At 40.4% G+C, this 15,482-nt stretch overlaps 1 protein-coding gene across 1 annotated transcript in view; it reads left to right on the top strand.

The window, feature by feature from the left end:
• The window catches only part of KCNAB1 (potassium voltage-gated channel subfamily A regulatory beta subunit 1), a 375,850-nt gene that overhangs the window by 318,932 nt on the left and 41,436 nt on the right, over positions 1–15,482 (top strand). Inside the window, 2 exon segments of the mRNA XM_023733842.1 lie at positions 1,050–1,093; positions 7,392–7,478. Coding sequence (XP_023589610.1) covers positions 1,050–1,093; positions 7,392–7,478 — 131 coding nt within the window.

The raw sequence follows: 15,482 nt of genomic DNA, 5'->3' as shown, positions 1-15,482 counted from the left end.
ATGGGATTGGTTTTGTTTTATAAACACACACACACACACAGTTTATTGTTATTTTTGAGCCTGTTTATGATCACTATGAAGACAGAAAGATGGAAGTTAAATTTTTATTCCTAGTGTAGTCTGTAGAAAAACAAAGCAACACAGTGCCTATAAGAGATGTGGATTTGCGTTGTGCTTCGGTGTCACGGTGCCGTCGCTTGTCTGCTGCAGTGGTATTCAAAACCTCGCTTACAGTTTAAGAATAAACCGGAAATAAAGCAGTCTGCAAGAACTATTATATAGTAAAGTGCTACATGCAATATTACCTAATATATTTATAAAAAGAAACGAAATCGTCAAGGGTGAATGATAAACTACTACGTTTTACGAAAAAGGCTGTCAAGGGTATTGATGTTCGAGAAACATTTCATCGATACTTGCAAATCCACTGACCATATTTCTTTCCAACTGGTCAGAGCCAATTTAAGAATTGAAATTGTCTGGGAGGGCAAAATCCTGGTGAAGGATTTGTCTTCCAGGAAACTAATTAACAGAAGACTTGATTCAGCTCATTTTGAAGAAGAGAGTTTTAAACTTTCTTTTGAAGGTCAAAACACACTTTCAGATCCGCTTCCTTTCTCAGAAAAGCTAGTGATATCACCAGCCTGGCAACCTTATAGCAAGCTTACAAAATGATGTCAAGGTGTTTTTTTTTTTTTTTACTCTGGATTGGTTAAGAACAAGGTGGGAAGATTGAGCCAGATGTCATATTGCACAGGGCTGAGTAGTCATTAACATGAGCCTGGTGCTGAGTGATGGGGGTGACTGTGACAGTCCATGGTTAATCCATCTCCTGGGGTCTCCAAAGAAAAGAGACGCAGTGTGCTGCCTACCAGCCCTCTCTCCTCAGTCTCCAGAGGTGTAGAATTTGCTGAAAACAGGATATAAAATTAGCAATTTGGTCCAAGTAAGAACTATTCTTCTTCTGTACCTTTGGAACAGAGATTTATTAAAAGAAAAAAAAAAAGCACACCCCCACTAAAAGTCATTTGCTTCTTTTTTCTTGGCAGAGCTGAAACGGAAAGAGGGTTGTCAAGAAAACATATTATTGAAGGTGGGTACTGCTGCTTCCATTTTATTTTCATTCACTGGTTGCTGATTCAAGAATGGTTTCAACCAAATAGATTCAAAGCACATCAGAAGGGGAAGGAAAATGTTGTAGAAAATGAATCGCAATCAGCCAAGTCTCTTCCTGGGGTTGAGCGTGGGGAGTGAGTTGTAGAGGTGTAGAGGGGAGAATGGGAATTCAAAAAAGAAAGATTAAATGGCCTAGAACTCTTCTCATTTACAGCTACTACCACATTAATAAAGCATTATTAGAAGACTTTGTTAAAGAACTTTTTTGAGATATGTTTCATACTATAAAAGCTCACCCACTTAGTATTCAGTCCATTGGTTGAGTATATGTACAGAGTTATGCAACCATCACCATAATCTAATTTGAAAAGATTTTCATCACCCCAAAAGGAAACTGTTTTCATTGTTCTAATTAGCACAGCAGCTAGTCCTCACTCTATGGCCAAGGACAGTCTCTACCAAGTAAGTGACACTTTGGTGGCCACAATCAACTACCAGGATGTGGCACCAGAGGAAGCTCACAGACTCCTTATACAAATAGAATCTTATCTCAGGCCTTAGTGTTCCATTTGACATTGGAAAGCCAAGCCCACCCTGCCTCTCGGAACGGTTACCATTTCTGTACTTAGTAGTTACGTCGTAACTCACGTCATACACCCTGAGTTTATCAGTGAGAAATAACCCATGTATGCCTGTACCATGAAGTGAGCGGACAAGGCAGCAGTGTGCTGCCTCAAAAGTTCTTGCTTTTCTTTTCTCTTTTTAAAAATCTAATTGATTAGAAGAGAAAGAGATTTAGAAAATGGTTCACACTGGCCATCACCAAAGAAATATGAAATTGAAGACAAAAAGAATGAAGATCTGCAACTGTGCTCTTCACGTGTTGCCACTATTTTAATATTTACCAGTGTGTGCATAATTTCAGGAGTCTCTCTCTCTCTTTTGAATCAGTTTTCTGCAGGCCTCTTACAACTTAATGGAAATATCTTAAATTCCTTCTCCTTGTAAATCTGTCAGGAATTATCTTAGAAACTAATCTCTCAGGATGGATAAACCAAGTCCGCTGAAATTCAGACTGACCCAGATTCAAACTTTAACACAAAATTTCAAACTTTTGAGATTAAAGAATTGAGATCATTTATTCTTATGTTGCTGCTATTATTATCACTATTATTATTATTTTGCAGTTCATCATTTAAGCCAAAGGCAAGAGCTCAGGACTGCAAGGTGATCAGCACTAAGGACATTTCTAGGCAGGCTGAAATTATGGAATTATGAAAATTTTACAAAAAAGCGGGAATATAAGATTTCTAGACCCAAAATAAAGTTTGAAGAGATTTATGAATCATTATCCTCAGATTTCATTGGACTTGTTCTAATATGAAGGTGACCTTGTCCAGCACTGGAGATTTGTATGCACATTAAATTTAAGAAGCACTATTAGAGGGTAAGGCAGAGGTCCCCTTCATGTAGAGTTCAGGCCACTTGGTGCTTGCAGAACTTGGCCACCTGAGCTAGCTTATGTAGTGTAAAATGAGCTTGACTTGTGCATAATATATACACAATTCATATGAAAGGCCTTTTCAATGAACCTAACGTCCTTGATTTAGACCCAGTTAGATACAACATTCTTAGATTCACAAGTTGGAGAAAGAAATTTCACTAACAGGTTTGTTACTTCCCTTTAGAATCCCAAGGTCCTTTCAAGCTCTAAAATTCTATTTATTCATTCAACCACTCCACAGACATTTATCAAGCCCCAATTTGTGCCACTGTTAGAATTTAGCAGATCAAATTCTTTAGTGCCTAACCTAAAGGACTAGAAATACTTTGGCAAGTCAAATTGTACAAGTAAGTAAATCATTTGTGTGTTTTTACAGTCAAAAGCTGTGTCTAAGTATTCATTTGCCTTTCAGGTAAACAACAGCTTTGTTGTGTGATTCAGAACACAAACCCACTGTCATTGTTTTGGTGCAGGAGTGGAAAATAATCCGAGATAGCTCTGCTTGAGACGTTGTCATGAATGGCACATGTTAGGCCCTTCTATCTAAACTTTAAAAAAAAAAAAAAAAGATAATTTATGATTTTTCAATTAAAGGATAATTTTTCAAAAAAAAAAAAAAAAAAAAAAAACAAATGGCTTCATCACAGGATTTCTTTCCAGAGTACCATGTTTACCCATCCAGGATAACCATGTTTCATAAAGGAAGGTGCAGCCACATGTATTATTTTAATACAGCACAGGCTTTATAGAAAGAAGCAGATGTATCAAACTATGACTGAGAAGATCTGCTGCAAATAAACTAGAAAATTATATAGGAGAACAGTGTACATTATTAAAGCAGCATTTCTTTTCAAGCTAGATATGAAAGCAAATCTGTAGTAGGTGTGAAAGATGACAACGCAGCGTATTTGAATAGAACCTTTGTAGAATCTCCAAACTACTGACCGCCTTGTTTCTACACAGTTGAACCAGCAACACTGCGCAGCTGATCCACCTCTAGCCACGCCAATCAGCCAGAATGGCTGGAATAAACTTACTTCTTTAGCATCCTACGAAACAGGATTAACGTTCACTTTCTAAATAATATAGTTCCTGCCGCTGTGAGTTGGGATCGACTTAAGATGGCAGTGGGTTTGATTTTTGGTTTTGTTCAACTTCAAAACCTAAAAGAAAAATGAACTTAGATTTCTATGAGTCGGAATCCACTCCATGGCAACAGGTTTGTGTTTTGGTTTTATAGTCACCTGAAAGCTGTTTCCTTTAATAACATTGTTTATTATCCTTTTGATAATATTGAGGAATTTCTAATAAACTTCTAAAGATCTCCTCAAGGGCAGGAAGTGTTTCTCCCACTTCAGTATTTACCTCTCACCGAGGCTGGACAAGTGCCAAGTGCATGCTGCTGCCCTGAAGCACTTACTTCCTCAGGTTTTGATTAGCTGTCCGCTGCCCTTCTGCAGTCAAGGTTAATGCATTGTTGCATGTCTACTTAAACGTAAAACAATACCTGGCCCCAAGCCAGTACTCAACGAGCATTTCCTAAATGGAGATAGAACGGAACTGTTTATGGGATATAAACCCTAGATGGCTCTATCAAAGAAACATGTGTTGAGCATGCTTTATACTGCTATTATTTAACTATTTCTACCTGATTAAAGAATCCAAAGAGGAAAAAGTACAATTACCTGCTTGAGTTTGCAGTTGAATGAGGAACTGAAGCAGAAAGATTATCTAGCCCATTTCATCTTGGACAGATGAGGAAACTGACGCCCAGAGAGGTTAAGAGACTTCTCTGGGTCATGCAGCCAGTCCGGATTAGTACCCTGTATCCCAAACCCTATGTCTCACCTACACACAGACCTAGCCTCTGAATGCCATACTGGTCCATCTAGCTGCAAGAGCTCCATGCAGCTGACTGGCGTGCTGCTCAAACTCATCACGGCCAAAAGGTAGCTTTTCAGAGCCACCCCCCGCCCCCGCCCCCGCCCCCACCAATCTGCTTTTCCCTTCCTTCTCCATTAAAGTAGGAGTCCCCTCATTTCTTAGGCCAAAATCCTAAGAGACATCCTTTATTTCTGTCTCCCAAACACCTTATATCAAGTACACCAGCAATTCCTCTTATCTCTACTTGCACAACTTTTCCCAAAGGTGAACACTTCTCACCAACTTAAACCCACTGCTGTCGAGTCGATTCCAACTCATAGTGACCCCATGGGGTTTCCAAGGCTGTAAATCTCTACGGAAGCAGACTGCCACATCTTTCTCCCTCGGAGCCACTGATAGTTTCGAACTGCTGACCTTTAGGTTAGCAGTCAGTTGCTTTGAACTTACCAACTTAGTACAAGCTTATTCTGCTACAGTAGTCTTACCCCTGTAGGTCATTCTCTATATAGCAAAACAGATACTATGGATTACAATACTTTATATGACTGAGATTTTCAAAATGGATAGTGCCTCTTAACTGCACAGTCTCCATTTAGTCAACTTCAGAGTCAAGAGTAGAAACCAGGTGTATTCACTGGCCTCATACAACACCTCATGCCTTATGTTCTCACATGAGTACACCTGAACCTCTGAATACTGAGGAAGAACACTTTCCAGAGGAAGAACACTTTCCAGGGAAAGAACTGAGAGATGAGGGAAGACCAGACACAACGAGAATGGCCTTTACATCAAGTCCATGGCATTACACAGCATTATCTTGGACAAGTGCTCCCAATATGCAGTGTTGGCTCCATGGGGATGAAGGTCGTGTCCTTCCACATCCCGGCAGTTTCAGGATGAAGTCAGGACTCACTACCTGCTCGCTGCTTGAAAGAGTAAAGGACTTAAGTCCTGACCAGTCTGTGAGCTGCCTGTTCACGCAGCATCCCAACAGTACCCTGTTAGCTGTAGCTTCTTCTCCTGGTCACTGTCAGCCCACACTGAGCTGCTGGGAAGAAACATGGTGGGATGGGAGCCATCGTTAGAAAGGAGGACACTTGTTTCCGGTGCCAGGCGTGGGCCCGTTGTTGTTAGAGGCTGTAGTGTCGGTTCGGACCCATGACGACCTGATGTACAACAGGTCTCGCACCGATGGACCAGAACTGTAACTACATGCCTCCCTCCAAAACCAGGGTGTTCGGTGAAAGTCTCTGGCATTCAGTCTTTGGCACCTCTCACTCTGAACCTTCCTAGATGTGAACACTACCGTTAGAATCACCGTAACATTTCTGTAGACTATTGTGCTTACAAAGTGCTTGACAACGGATTTTACTTGCTCTCTGGGGCAGTGATTCTGAAGGTGGTAGGTATGGTTATCCCCGCGGCAGATCAGACAACGGAGTCACAAACCAAAAGGTAAAATAACTCAAGTGGGATCACACAGCATGCGAGGGTGGAGATTTCCAACCTTTTAAACCTTGTGATACCCTATTATTTGTTTGCTTGGTGATCCTGTTCTTCCTCCCCTTACCTCCTCCTCACGTTCAATTGCTTCCAAAAAGTGGCTCATGTTATGGTCTTTTTAAGGTAAATTTAATTTCCAACTGCCCCTTGAGATAGCTGGTGATACTGTCAGCCTGAAAGTCACCACAGTTTTTTACGAGCAGGCATTGCACCTTATAACACCTGTCTGCTCTAATCTCTTCATCGATGCTTCTTTTAACATGCTACCACCACAGGCAATCCTTTCTCAGTGAACGAAAAATATTTCCAGAACTGTCTTCAAGCACTCCATTTTCCTGTCAGGAAAGTAATGGCTGCCGGCCTATAAACCAGTTTGAAAAATCAAATTTAAATGAGCCAAATTTAAATTTATAAGAGCCTCATTTAACATGCAATTAACTTTATGCATAAAATAAAAAAAGAAAAACCTCCGGTCTTCCTGAGGAATTAAACAGGCTGATAAGGAAATGCCGTGCCTCATGGAAATGAGATAAAATGATTCTTGAATACTGTCATCTTTTTGGTTGCATAATATTCCATACAATACCTTCTATTTCAGGAAGTATTAATTTTAGTGAAATTAATTGTTTCTGATGAGTCACAGGAATAGAAGCAAATGGTGAAGGCTGCAACACAGATTTTTGGTACCAGATTTTCTTAACGTCTCGCTTTCCCCTCTCAAGTCTCTATATCATCTATCGTCTTGGTTTGTTTCCAAAAGAATGGAGAGAAAGGGAAATGGTAGAACTTAGCTATATTTTTGATTCTTCAAACTTTGCTCCAATTAGTAAAATGTTGAGTAAAGCCTTCATTTGCCAACTCCTTTCCCTTACTTTTAAAACTCATGTATACGTTATTGAGGGGCTAAGGCAGTCATTTATTTCTGATGTATACCATTTTAATGGGTTTGATGTACAATAAATATGTCTCCATTCCACTACAAGCCATTAAATAATTCAAAGCAAACATTAATTTACAGTTTTCAAGAGGAAGGAAAATAAACTCTCGAAGAGAAGCTGCTTTTTATTCTATACTCAGCTTCAGGATACTGCCACAAAGGAGTCATAGTGAAGGATCATTACCAAGTATGCACTTCCTGTGAGGGAGCTAATATCATCAGAGAAGTTCTCAGGTTTTTCTTTGTTGGAGCAAAGTCAACCTTTGACATAGTTTTAAAAGGTGAAACTTGGCCAATTAGCATCATTGTATTCAATGTCTTATTGAAATGAATCCAATGCCTTTTTAAAGGAAAAAAAAGTGATTTTTTTAAAGGGACCCAAACATCAACTCTTTCTAATAGTTCTCATATTTTGACTTTTTGGGTTTCTCCTGCGACTGTTCCCAGGACTGAAGGGCTCCCTCCAGAGACTGCAGCTTGAGTATGTGGATGTTGTCTTTGCAAATCGACCAGACAGTAACACCCCAATGGAAGGTGAGTGAAGACATTTAATAAAAAGACTTTAAAGCTATTGCTTCTAGCTAGAAGACTTATTCCATTCACAGCAGGAAGTGAAACATATTCACACCCTGATCTGACTGAATATGAAAAATACACACCTTTCTGGTTGATGTCTTTCGGGCGCCATGTTCACCTGCAGAGCATCTGCGTCCTGCATCTTTCGTGTGTTTTTCAGCAGTTGAAGGAGTTGGGATTGTGGCGCCTGCTGGTACAGTGTTTGCTTTTTCCAGGTTCAATTCGCTTTTGTGATTGCACCAATTAAAACCGTAAAATTAATGGAAGGGGGGCGCTTATAACCCAGCCATCAGTATTTCCGGTTAAACCCTCTGAGGGTCTTCCTGGTTTATAATGACTCTGGGTCTGACTAGTTTTCGATCTGCAGTTAACAAGTGCTAAGTGGCACCATGAAGAGAGAGAGGGTTTACAGGAGTGACTGCTTCAAAATGAGACCCCTTGTTGGTTGTTGATTCTTGAGGATCTGTAGCATTTTGTCCCCCTTCTTTTACAATTGTTTGAAGACAATAGCTTAAGCTTCCTCCTGTGGAAGCTTCCAGAGTGTTTCTAAACCAGATTTTCTTCAAATTACATTTATTTGCAGAGCCTGTCTAGGCATATTGAGAAAGAAGATAGTTTGGGAGGACAAGGGAAAAAGAACGTCCTAGTTAATTGAGATTTACAATAATAGGGATTATCACTTGCCTGAGGTGATTAAAAATAAAGAGATTTGGGGGAAAAAGGAAAAGGAGATGTTCTGGTTAATTGAGGTTTCTAATGTGAACAGATTACCAAATTTTAAATAATTAACATAGTGTGATCAGCACAAAATTACACTGGAGATAATTCCATCCCTGATGATTCAAAAGGCCATTCAGGATCATGTAATAAATCAGGGTCTGTGAAGATTACTCTTACTACAGGGTATTTTGTAGTTATAGAATCTATAAATGACTGAGGTATATATGAATTTTTCTGTATGTTGCATTTCTGACAAAAAATGTTAGGGATAAATGCTATTTATCTCTTTCTCAAATACAGAGAAATGTTAAAAATCTATATATCCAATTTTCTACCTTGGGTTTTCTGCTTTCCTGATTCTGGACAAATAAGAGTTTACTATAAGGTAGCGTCAGTGTTAGAGATTCATAGTAAGTGATTATCCATGGAACTGACAGAAAGACGCATAATTTTTGTCAAAGCAAAGACTATGTATTTGATAAAGCAGACTATAAACATTTTATTAGTACATAAAATATTTGTTGCAAGGATAATATGATGTCACACTATTCCCAATGACATTGAAACAGAGCACTAAAGCTGTTTAGTCAGTGAAAGTGTCAGATTTCATGTGATCTAGTGGGAGCTATGGAAGACTGGCTTGGGAGAAAGACGTGGCAGTCTGCTCCCATAAGGATCACAGCCTCGGAAGCCCTACGGGGCTGCTCTACTCTGTCCTGTAGGGTCGCTGTGAGTCCGAATCGACTCGAGGGCAATCAGCTAAAAGGTTGGAATTGCTTCCCATTTTAAGTGCCGAGTGACTGTTTTCTTACTGGAAACAGTGCCTTCTGCAATTATACCTTGTACAGGATAACAGAACATCTGGGATTCTTCAAGGGTCATTTTGTATGTGCCCATTTTGCCCATCCCACCCCTACCTTTAATTTTAGGTCATCTTGTAGGATCCTCTCAAAAGGAAACATTATCATTTGTATTACACCAATAAAGGAAGAAGAAAACTCAGTTAAGAGCCAAACTATGTGATAATAAAAGAAAACGGCGTCTCTTGTGTGAGTACTGACGACCAAAACACCCGTCGCCTTAGAGCAGACTCCAACTCATAGCGACCCTATAGGACCGAGTAGAACTGCCCCATAGGGCTTCCAAGGAACAGCTGGTGGATTCGAACTGCTGACCTTTTGGTTAGCAGCCGAACGCTTAATCACTGCACCACTAGGGCCCCAAGCATTGACTGGATGTTTAAATTTATTAGAAAGGAGCTTCAAGTTTTAAAAAAAAAAAAATTGCTGCCAATGGAGTTTATAACCGCAGCAATGTCCAGCCTCTCCGGGAACTGAAGAAAATTTACGTATTCCCTGAGTTTCTTATATAAAATTCCACAGAGCAGAATAGGAAGCAATTTTACCATGAGTCATTGTCCAAGTTCAGAGGCCTAATGAAGAGTGTGTCAAACGCTGTGCATTTATCATTTGTTGATCAGGTCAAGGAACATGGCATTTTGTGACTCAGCAGCCATCAACTACATTGTGTGTAACGTACCACGGGGGGGGGGGGGGGCCAGCCCATCCCAGCTCCTAGGCCCATTCCTCTGGGAGGGCTTAGCAGGCCTTGTTCAGGCAAGACTTGTTCCAGATCTAAGGAGCTTCCCTCTGAGTGCTCCCTAGCTTTCAGAAAATACGTGTCCTCAAACCTAGTATGGAGCCCTGGTGGCGCAGTGCTTAAGAGCTTGGCTGCCAACCAAAGGCGGTTCAAATGCACCAGCAGCTCCTTGGAAACCCTGTGGGGGCGGTGCTACTCTGTCTTATAGGGTCGCTGTGCGTCAGAATCGACTCAATGGCAACAGGTTTGTTTTTTAAACTTACTATACTCATTCGTTCCATGGCTGGCTTGATGGAAATGACAAGAGTTTGAAACTAATCTTTGGAATCACATTTTCTACATTTAGTCTTTTTTACTTTACTGTAACAGAGAAAAGTACTGGTCTTGGGGCTCACAGAGAGACGACACAGGAAACCCAGAGACAAGGATTGCCGGTGACCTCGGGTACATCTGCTGCTCTTAAAATGGGATACAGGGTGTCTGGGCTCTTCTGGATTCGGTGTTGTTATTAAAATTCATTTTGGCAATGATCCTGTAAATCATATATGTGTGGATGTGAGTGAAAGTTATATATATACAATGGAGTCTACCTTGTTGTTGTTGTTAGGTGCCATCTAGTCTGTTCCGACTCACAGTGACACTGTGAACAAAACACTGCCCGGTCCTGCGCCATCCTCACAATCGTTACACTTGAGCCCATTGTTGCAGCCACTGTGTCAATCCATCTCATTGAGGGTCTTCCTCTTTTTCACTGACCCTGTACTTTACCAAGCATGATGTCCTTCTCCAGGGATTGATCTCTCCTGACAACATGTCCAAAGTATGTAAGATGTAGTCTCACCATCCTTGCTTCTAAGGAGCATTCTGGTTGTACTTCTTCCAAGACAGATTGGTTCATTCTTTTGGCAGTCCATGGTATATTCAATATTCTTCGCCAACACCACAATTCAAAGGCATCAATTCTTCTTCGGTCTTCCTTAATCACTGTCCAGCTTTTGCATGCATGTGATGTGACTGAAAATACCATGGCTTGGGTCAGGCACACTTTAGTCGTCAAGGTAACATCTTTCCTTTTCCACACTTTAAAGCGCTCTTTCACAGCAGATTTGCCCAACCCAATGCGTCTTTGATTTGGAGTCTACCTTAGGAGGGCCTATTAGTGTTTCTAAAACAGTACATAAGGAAAACATGACTTATAATCAAAACTACCCTTGACAATCCTACAGCAGTTCTTCGTTAGTCAGTGATCCTGTATGGCCTTCAATTATTCAATTTCTTCTCCAAATACAGTGCCGAAACCGTCACGTTTGTCCAGTTATTTTTTTTATGTGCATTTGTTTGTTTGTTTGGTAATGGCAGGAAAATCCTTAATCGCATCCACAGACGTTCCTTGTTTTAACAACTTACACTGGTTATTTCAGGCTGAATTGAATCCATCTCCATTTGATGTAAGTAATGTGACAGTGGCTGTCAAACACATTTTTGAATTTTCATACATTAGATCTGCACTGTGTGTGTGCCTGAGTATTTCACAGTAGATTATCTTTGTTGGCTTCATCCATTCCCAATCAACCCCACAGAGCCACAATATGTGCTAACTTACCATTTTGCTGAGGCCTCTATTTTAAACCTGGGGGACCTAAATGCTTTGCTGATACGAGAGCCCAGTCCCATTCAGCACTAGCTCTTCTCCATCACTGATTACCGAGTAGAGAGGAATTCTAAAATTCGGGAGCACTGTAGAGTCTCCACACCCAACCCTTGCACACATTACAGGTCACGTATGCCTACATTGGGTATCTCTAAGACACATTTCAAATAACTTTGATTTACATGATGTTAAAATGCAAATCTCATTCCATTGGTTTGTACCGTTAAAGAACGTTCATTGGGAGCATTTCTAAAACAAGCCAAGATGAGTTTCGTCCAGCTTCTACATATCCTATAGCAACCAACTGAGCCAGAAAAAGATTAGCAGCACCACCTTCTTCGTGATATATTGGCATCACACACCCAATTAGTTGCCTTCCTCTCGTCCTTACAAAATCAATAGACAAAAAGTGAGTCCCCTCAAAAGAATGGCTGTAGATTCCAAATGCACAATCAGTGGAGAAAGTGGTAAGACATTTCCTTTACAATCTGCAACCCTATGGAACATAATTTAGACATTTTAGGGCCACAGGAAGACGTTCCTGACAACAGAGGGGAACTTGTGTCCTTTTTTTCTGTCCTCCTTGCTTGTTTTTTCTGCTTCACCTCATAGTCAGTCACTTTTCTTTCACAGCATCTGCCATGCCATCTGTCTCTTCTACAATATCTGGCGTCGGTGGAGTGTTTTCCAATCCTAGAGAAAATCACCCCCACGTCACATTTCTTCTTTCTTATGACGCTGTGTTCATCCCAGTAGAGTTGCTGATGGTTCCTTGTGCTCTGTGATACTCATACGCTTAACTCTCTTGCTTCCAGAAATCCCCACCATGTATTTCAAAATCTTCTCTTAAGTTCATTTTAGATGAAAGGAAATTCATTCCAACATGAGTCATGCTGGACCTGGAGAGACACAGAGCATTTGTAGAAATTTCTCTGGCTTGGTTTTCTGTCATTCCCAAATGCCAGGCCAATTTCCCCATCGATACTTTCTTCACAGCGCCAGGGAGGAAGCGGTGAACCTTGGTCATAAAAAGTGGCCGGAAACTATGTGTACTGCTTGTAATAACAGCAAAAAGACAGGCCCTTTTAGTTTATGTAGCTTTAAAAAAGAAAAAAAAAAAAAAAAAAGGGAAGGGAAAAAAACCCCACTAATTTGTTGAGCTAAAAATATGATGATTTTTTAAATTACTTTAAATTTTAATTTAAAAAGACACTTGGAATTGACCCTTATTGCTTTTCATTTAGCACTTCTTACCAAAACTAGTTAATCTCACAAAATTCCCTGAGTCATTAAACACTATTCCCATTCTAATTACAATTCAAGTTATTTGTTTTTTTTTTTTTTTTTCCCGCTAGTAGGTCAGTGCAAACTTACAAAACAACCCAGAGGTTTTAATTTCAAGTAAGAGACACAAGACCAAACAAAGTTCACTTCACTTAATCGCCATAATGTCATGTCAAACAACTCGTTCCGTAGTATTTCCTTTTTCTAAGCCATATTTTTTAGTGTTGCCATGTAGACTTGTCTTGACATCCAGGAATCTAGGCTGTCCAGTGACAACTCAGGAAATAGCAGAAAGCAGTGATGGCAACATTGCAGCATCCCAAATTTTCTACATTTTGTCAGTTCCAGAAGCACAGGACCGAGATATTTAGCATCTGTCATGGATTGAACTGTATCCCCCCAAAATATCTGTCAACTTGGCTAGGTCATGATTCCCAGTATTGTGTGATTGTCTACCATTTTATCATCTGATGTGATTTCCCTATGTGTTATAAATGCTATCACTGTGATGTAATAAGATGGGTTAGCGGCAGTTATACTGATGACGTCTACAAGATTAGATAACGTCTTAAGCCAATCTCTTTTGAGATACAAAAGAGAGAAGGGAGCAGAAAGATATGGGAACCTCATACCACCAAGAAAGCAGTGCCAAGAGCAGAGGGCGTCCTTTGGACCTGGGGTTCGGGCGAGGAGAAGCTCCTAGTCCAAGGAAGACTGATGACAAGGACCTTTCTCTGGAGCCAACAGAGAGAGAAGGCCTTCCCCGGGAGCCGGCGCCCTGAATTTGGACTTATAGGCTACTAGACTGTGAGCGAATAGATTTCTCTTTGTTAAAGCCATCCACTTGTGGTATTTCTGTTATAGTAGCACTAGATGACTAAGACAGCATCCAAAGTAAAGTTTTCAGAAACTAAAATTTAATGACCTAAACTCTACAAATAGCATCTATCCATAATGGATCAGCTCTTCAACCTTTACACATTTTATCATCTTCCCTGAAAGACACCCCCAACCTCTCCCAGCAAAACATAATAGCAGGAAGAAATGTTTTGCAAATAATTAAAGTGCTATCTAATAGAAATATGATGGAAGCCACATAAGTCATTTGAATTTGCTAGTAGCCACATTAAAAAAAGTAAAAAGAAACAGGTGAGGTGAATTGTAATAATATATTTTATTTCACCAATGTATCAAAAATATCATTTCAACATGTAAGCAATAAAAAAAATTATTAATGAGATATTTTACATTCTCATTTTCCTCATAGTAAGTCTTCAAAATTAGTTATGTATTTCACACAGCACATCTTAATTTGGACTACCCGTTGCCGTTGAGTTGATTCCAACTCATGCTGACCCTATAGGACGGAGTAGAACTGCCCCGTAGGGTTTCCAAGGAGCAGCTGGTGGATTCGAACTGTTGACCTTTTGGTTAGCAGCCTGAGCTAATTTGGACTAGTCACAGCTGAAGTGCTCAATAGCCGCATGTGCCTAACAGCTACTGTATTTGACTACCCAGGTCTGTAAATTCTATTCCCAGTTTAGCCGAGCACCAGGCACATAGTAGGTGCTCAATAAATATTTATTGAATGGATAGAAGGATGGATGATTGGAGGAATGAGTGAATACGTATCTGAGTGATTGAATAAATGAAGCTCTAAAGTGAAGTGGGCAGAGCCCTGGTGGTGCAGTGGTTAAGAGCTTGGCTGCAAACCAAAATGTCAGCAGTTCGAATCCACCAGCTGCTCCTTGGAAACCCTCTGGGGCAGTTCTACTCTGTCCTATAGGGTAGCTATGAGTAAGAATCAGTTCGACGGCAATGGGTATTTTTGGGTTTTAACATCTATGAACATTCAGGTACCTGGTCTAGTTCACCTATGTCAAGGTGATGTTAAGAAGGACAGGTTGTTGGCTAACAGCCCCATGACATTCTTATGTTCACTTCTTCTCATCTGCAGTAACAGCAGCATCCAGACGCTGGCTCTCTCTCCAGCAATCTGATTGATAGCTAACTGAGCAGAAATGAATGGAGAGGTGGTTCTGTGGCAGTATGGCTGTCCCTGAGTATTACTATAGCAAATTAAAAATCATCTAATGCATTTTATTTATGACTCTGGTCAGGATGCTCCCAGAGCTGCTGGTCTCCATCAGATCAGTTTAATCTCCTGGCTTGAAAAACTGAGACAGCTGAGTTTTCAAGAAATTAATTTGGAAAAAAAATTGTTTTCATATCCAAGAAGATGAGCCAAACCCTACCAAGCCTGTGGCAAAAAACGTGTTCCAATTTTACTAAATCAGTTTTATTTCCATTTTAACTGCAAATCCACCAAAAATTTTTACTGCTACTTTAGACATATTCAGCTGATGTTTTCTCCTTCACAGAACAAGTCCTGTCATAAAAGGAGAAATTCCTTTCATCCATTCTAAGAAACAGCATTGGGGGAAGGATGGCTTCATTTTGGGTTCAGCTGGCTGGCTCAGCTTTTAGAAAATCTCATGTTTCTGTTCGCTGTGGGCCTCCTTCTCACTGGAGCAACGTTTCTGCAGAGTGGACTGGGGCATTAGGCAGACAGCTTCAAATCCTGGTTTTGCTACCAGTTAGACACTTAGGGAAAGTTACTGTTCTCACCGAGGCTCGATTTCCTTACCTGAAAATGGAGGTGTCCCATAAAACGACACCTGAATGGGTTCCCGATGTGGGTACAGCAC

The sequence above is a fragment of the Trichechus manatus genome, unplaced genomic scaffold (assembly GCF_000243295.1).
Source record: "Trichechus manatus latirostris isolate Lorelei unplaced genomic scaffold, TriManLat1.0 scaffold00062, whole genome shotgun sequence".
NCBI lineage: Eukaryota > Metazoa > Chordata > Mammalia > Sirenia > Trichechidae > Trichechus > Trichechus manatus.
The sequence above is the reverse complement of the archived record's forward strand: the minus strand, read 5'-3'. Positions and strand labels throughout refer to the sequence as shown.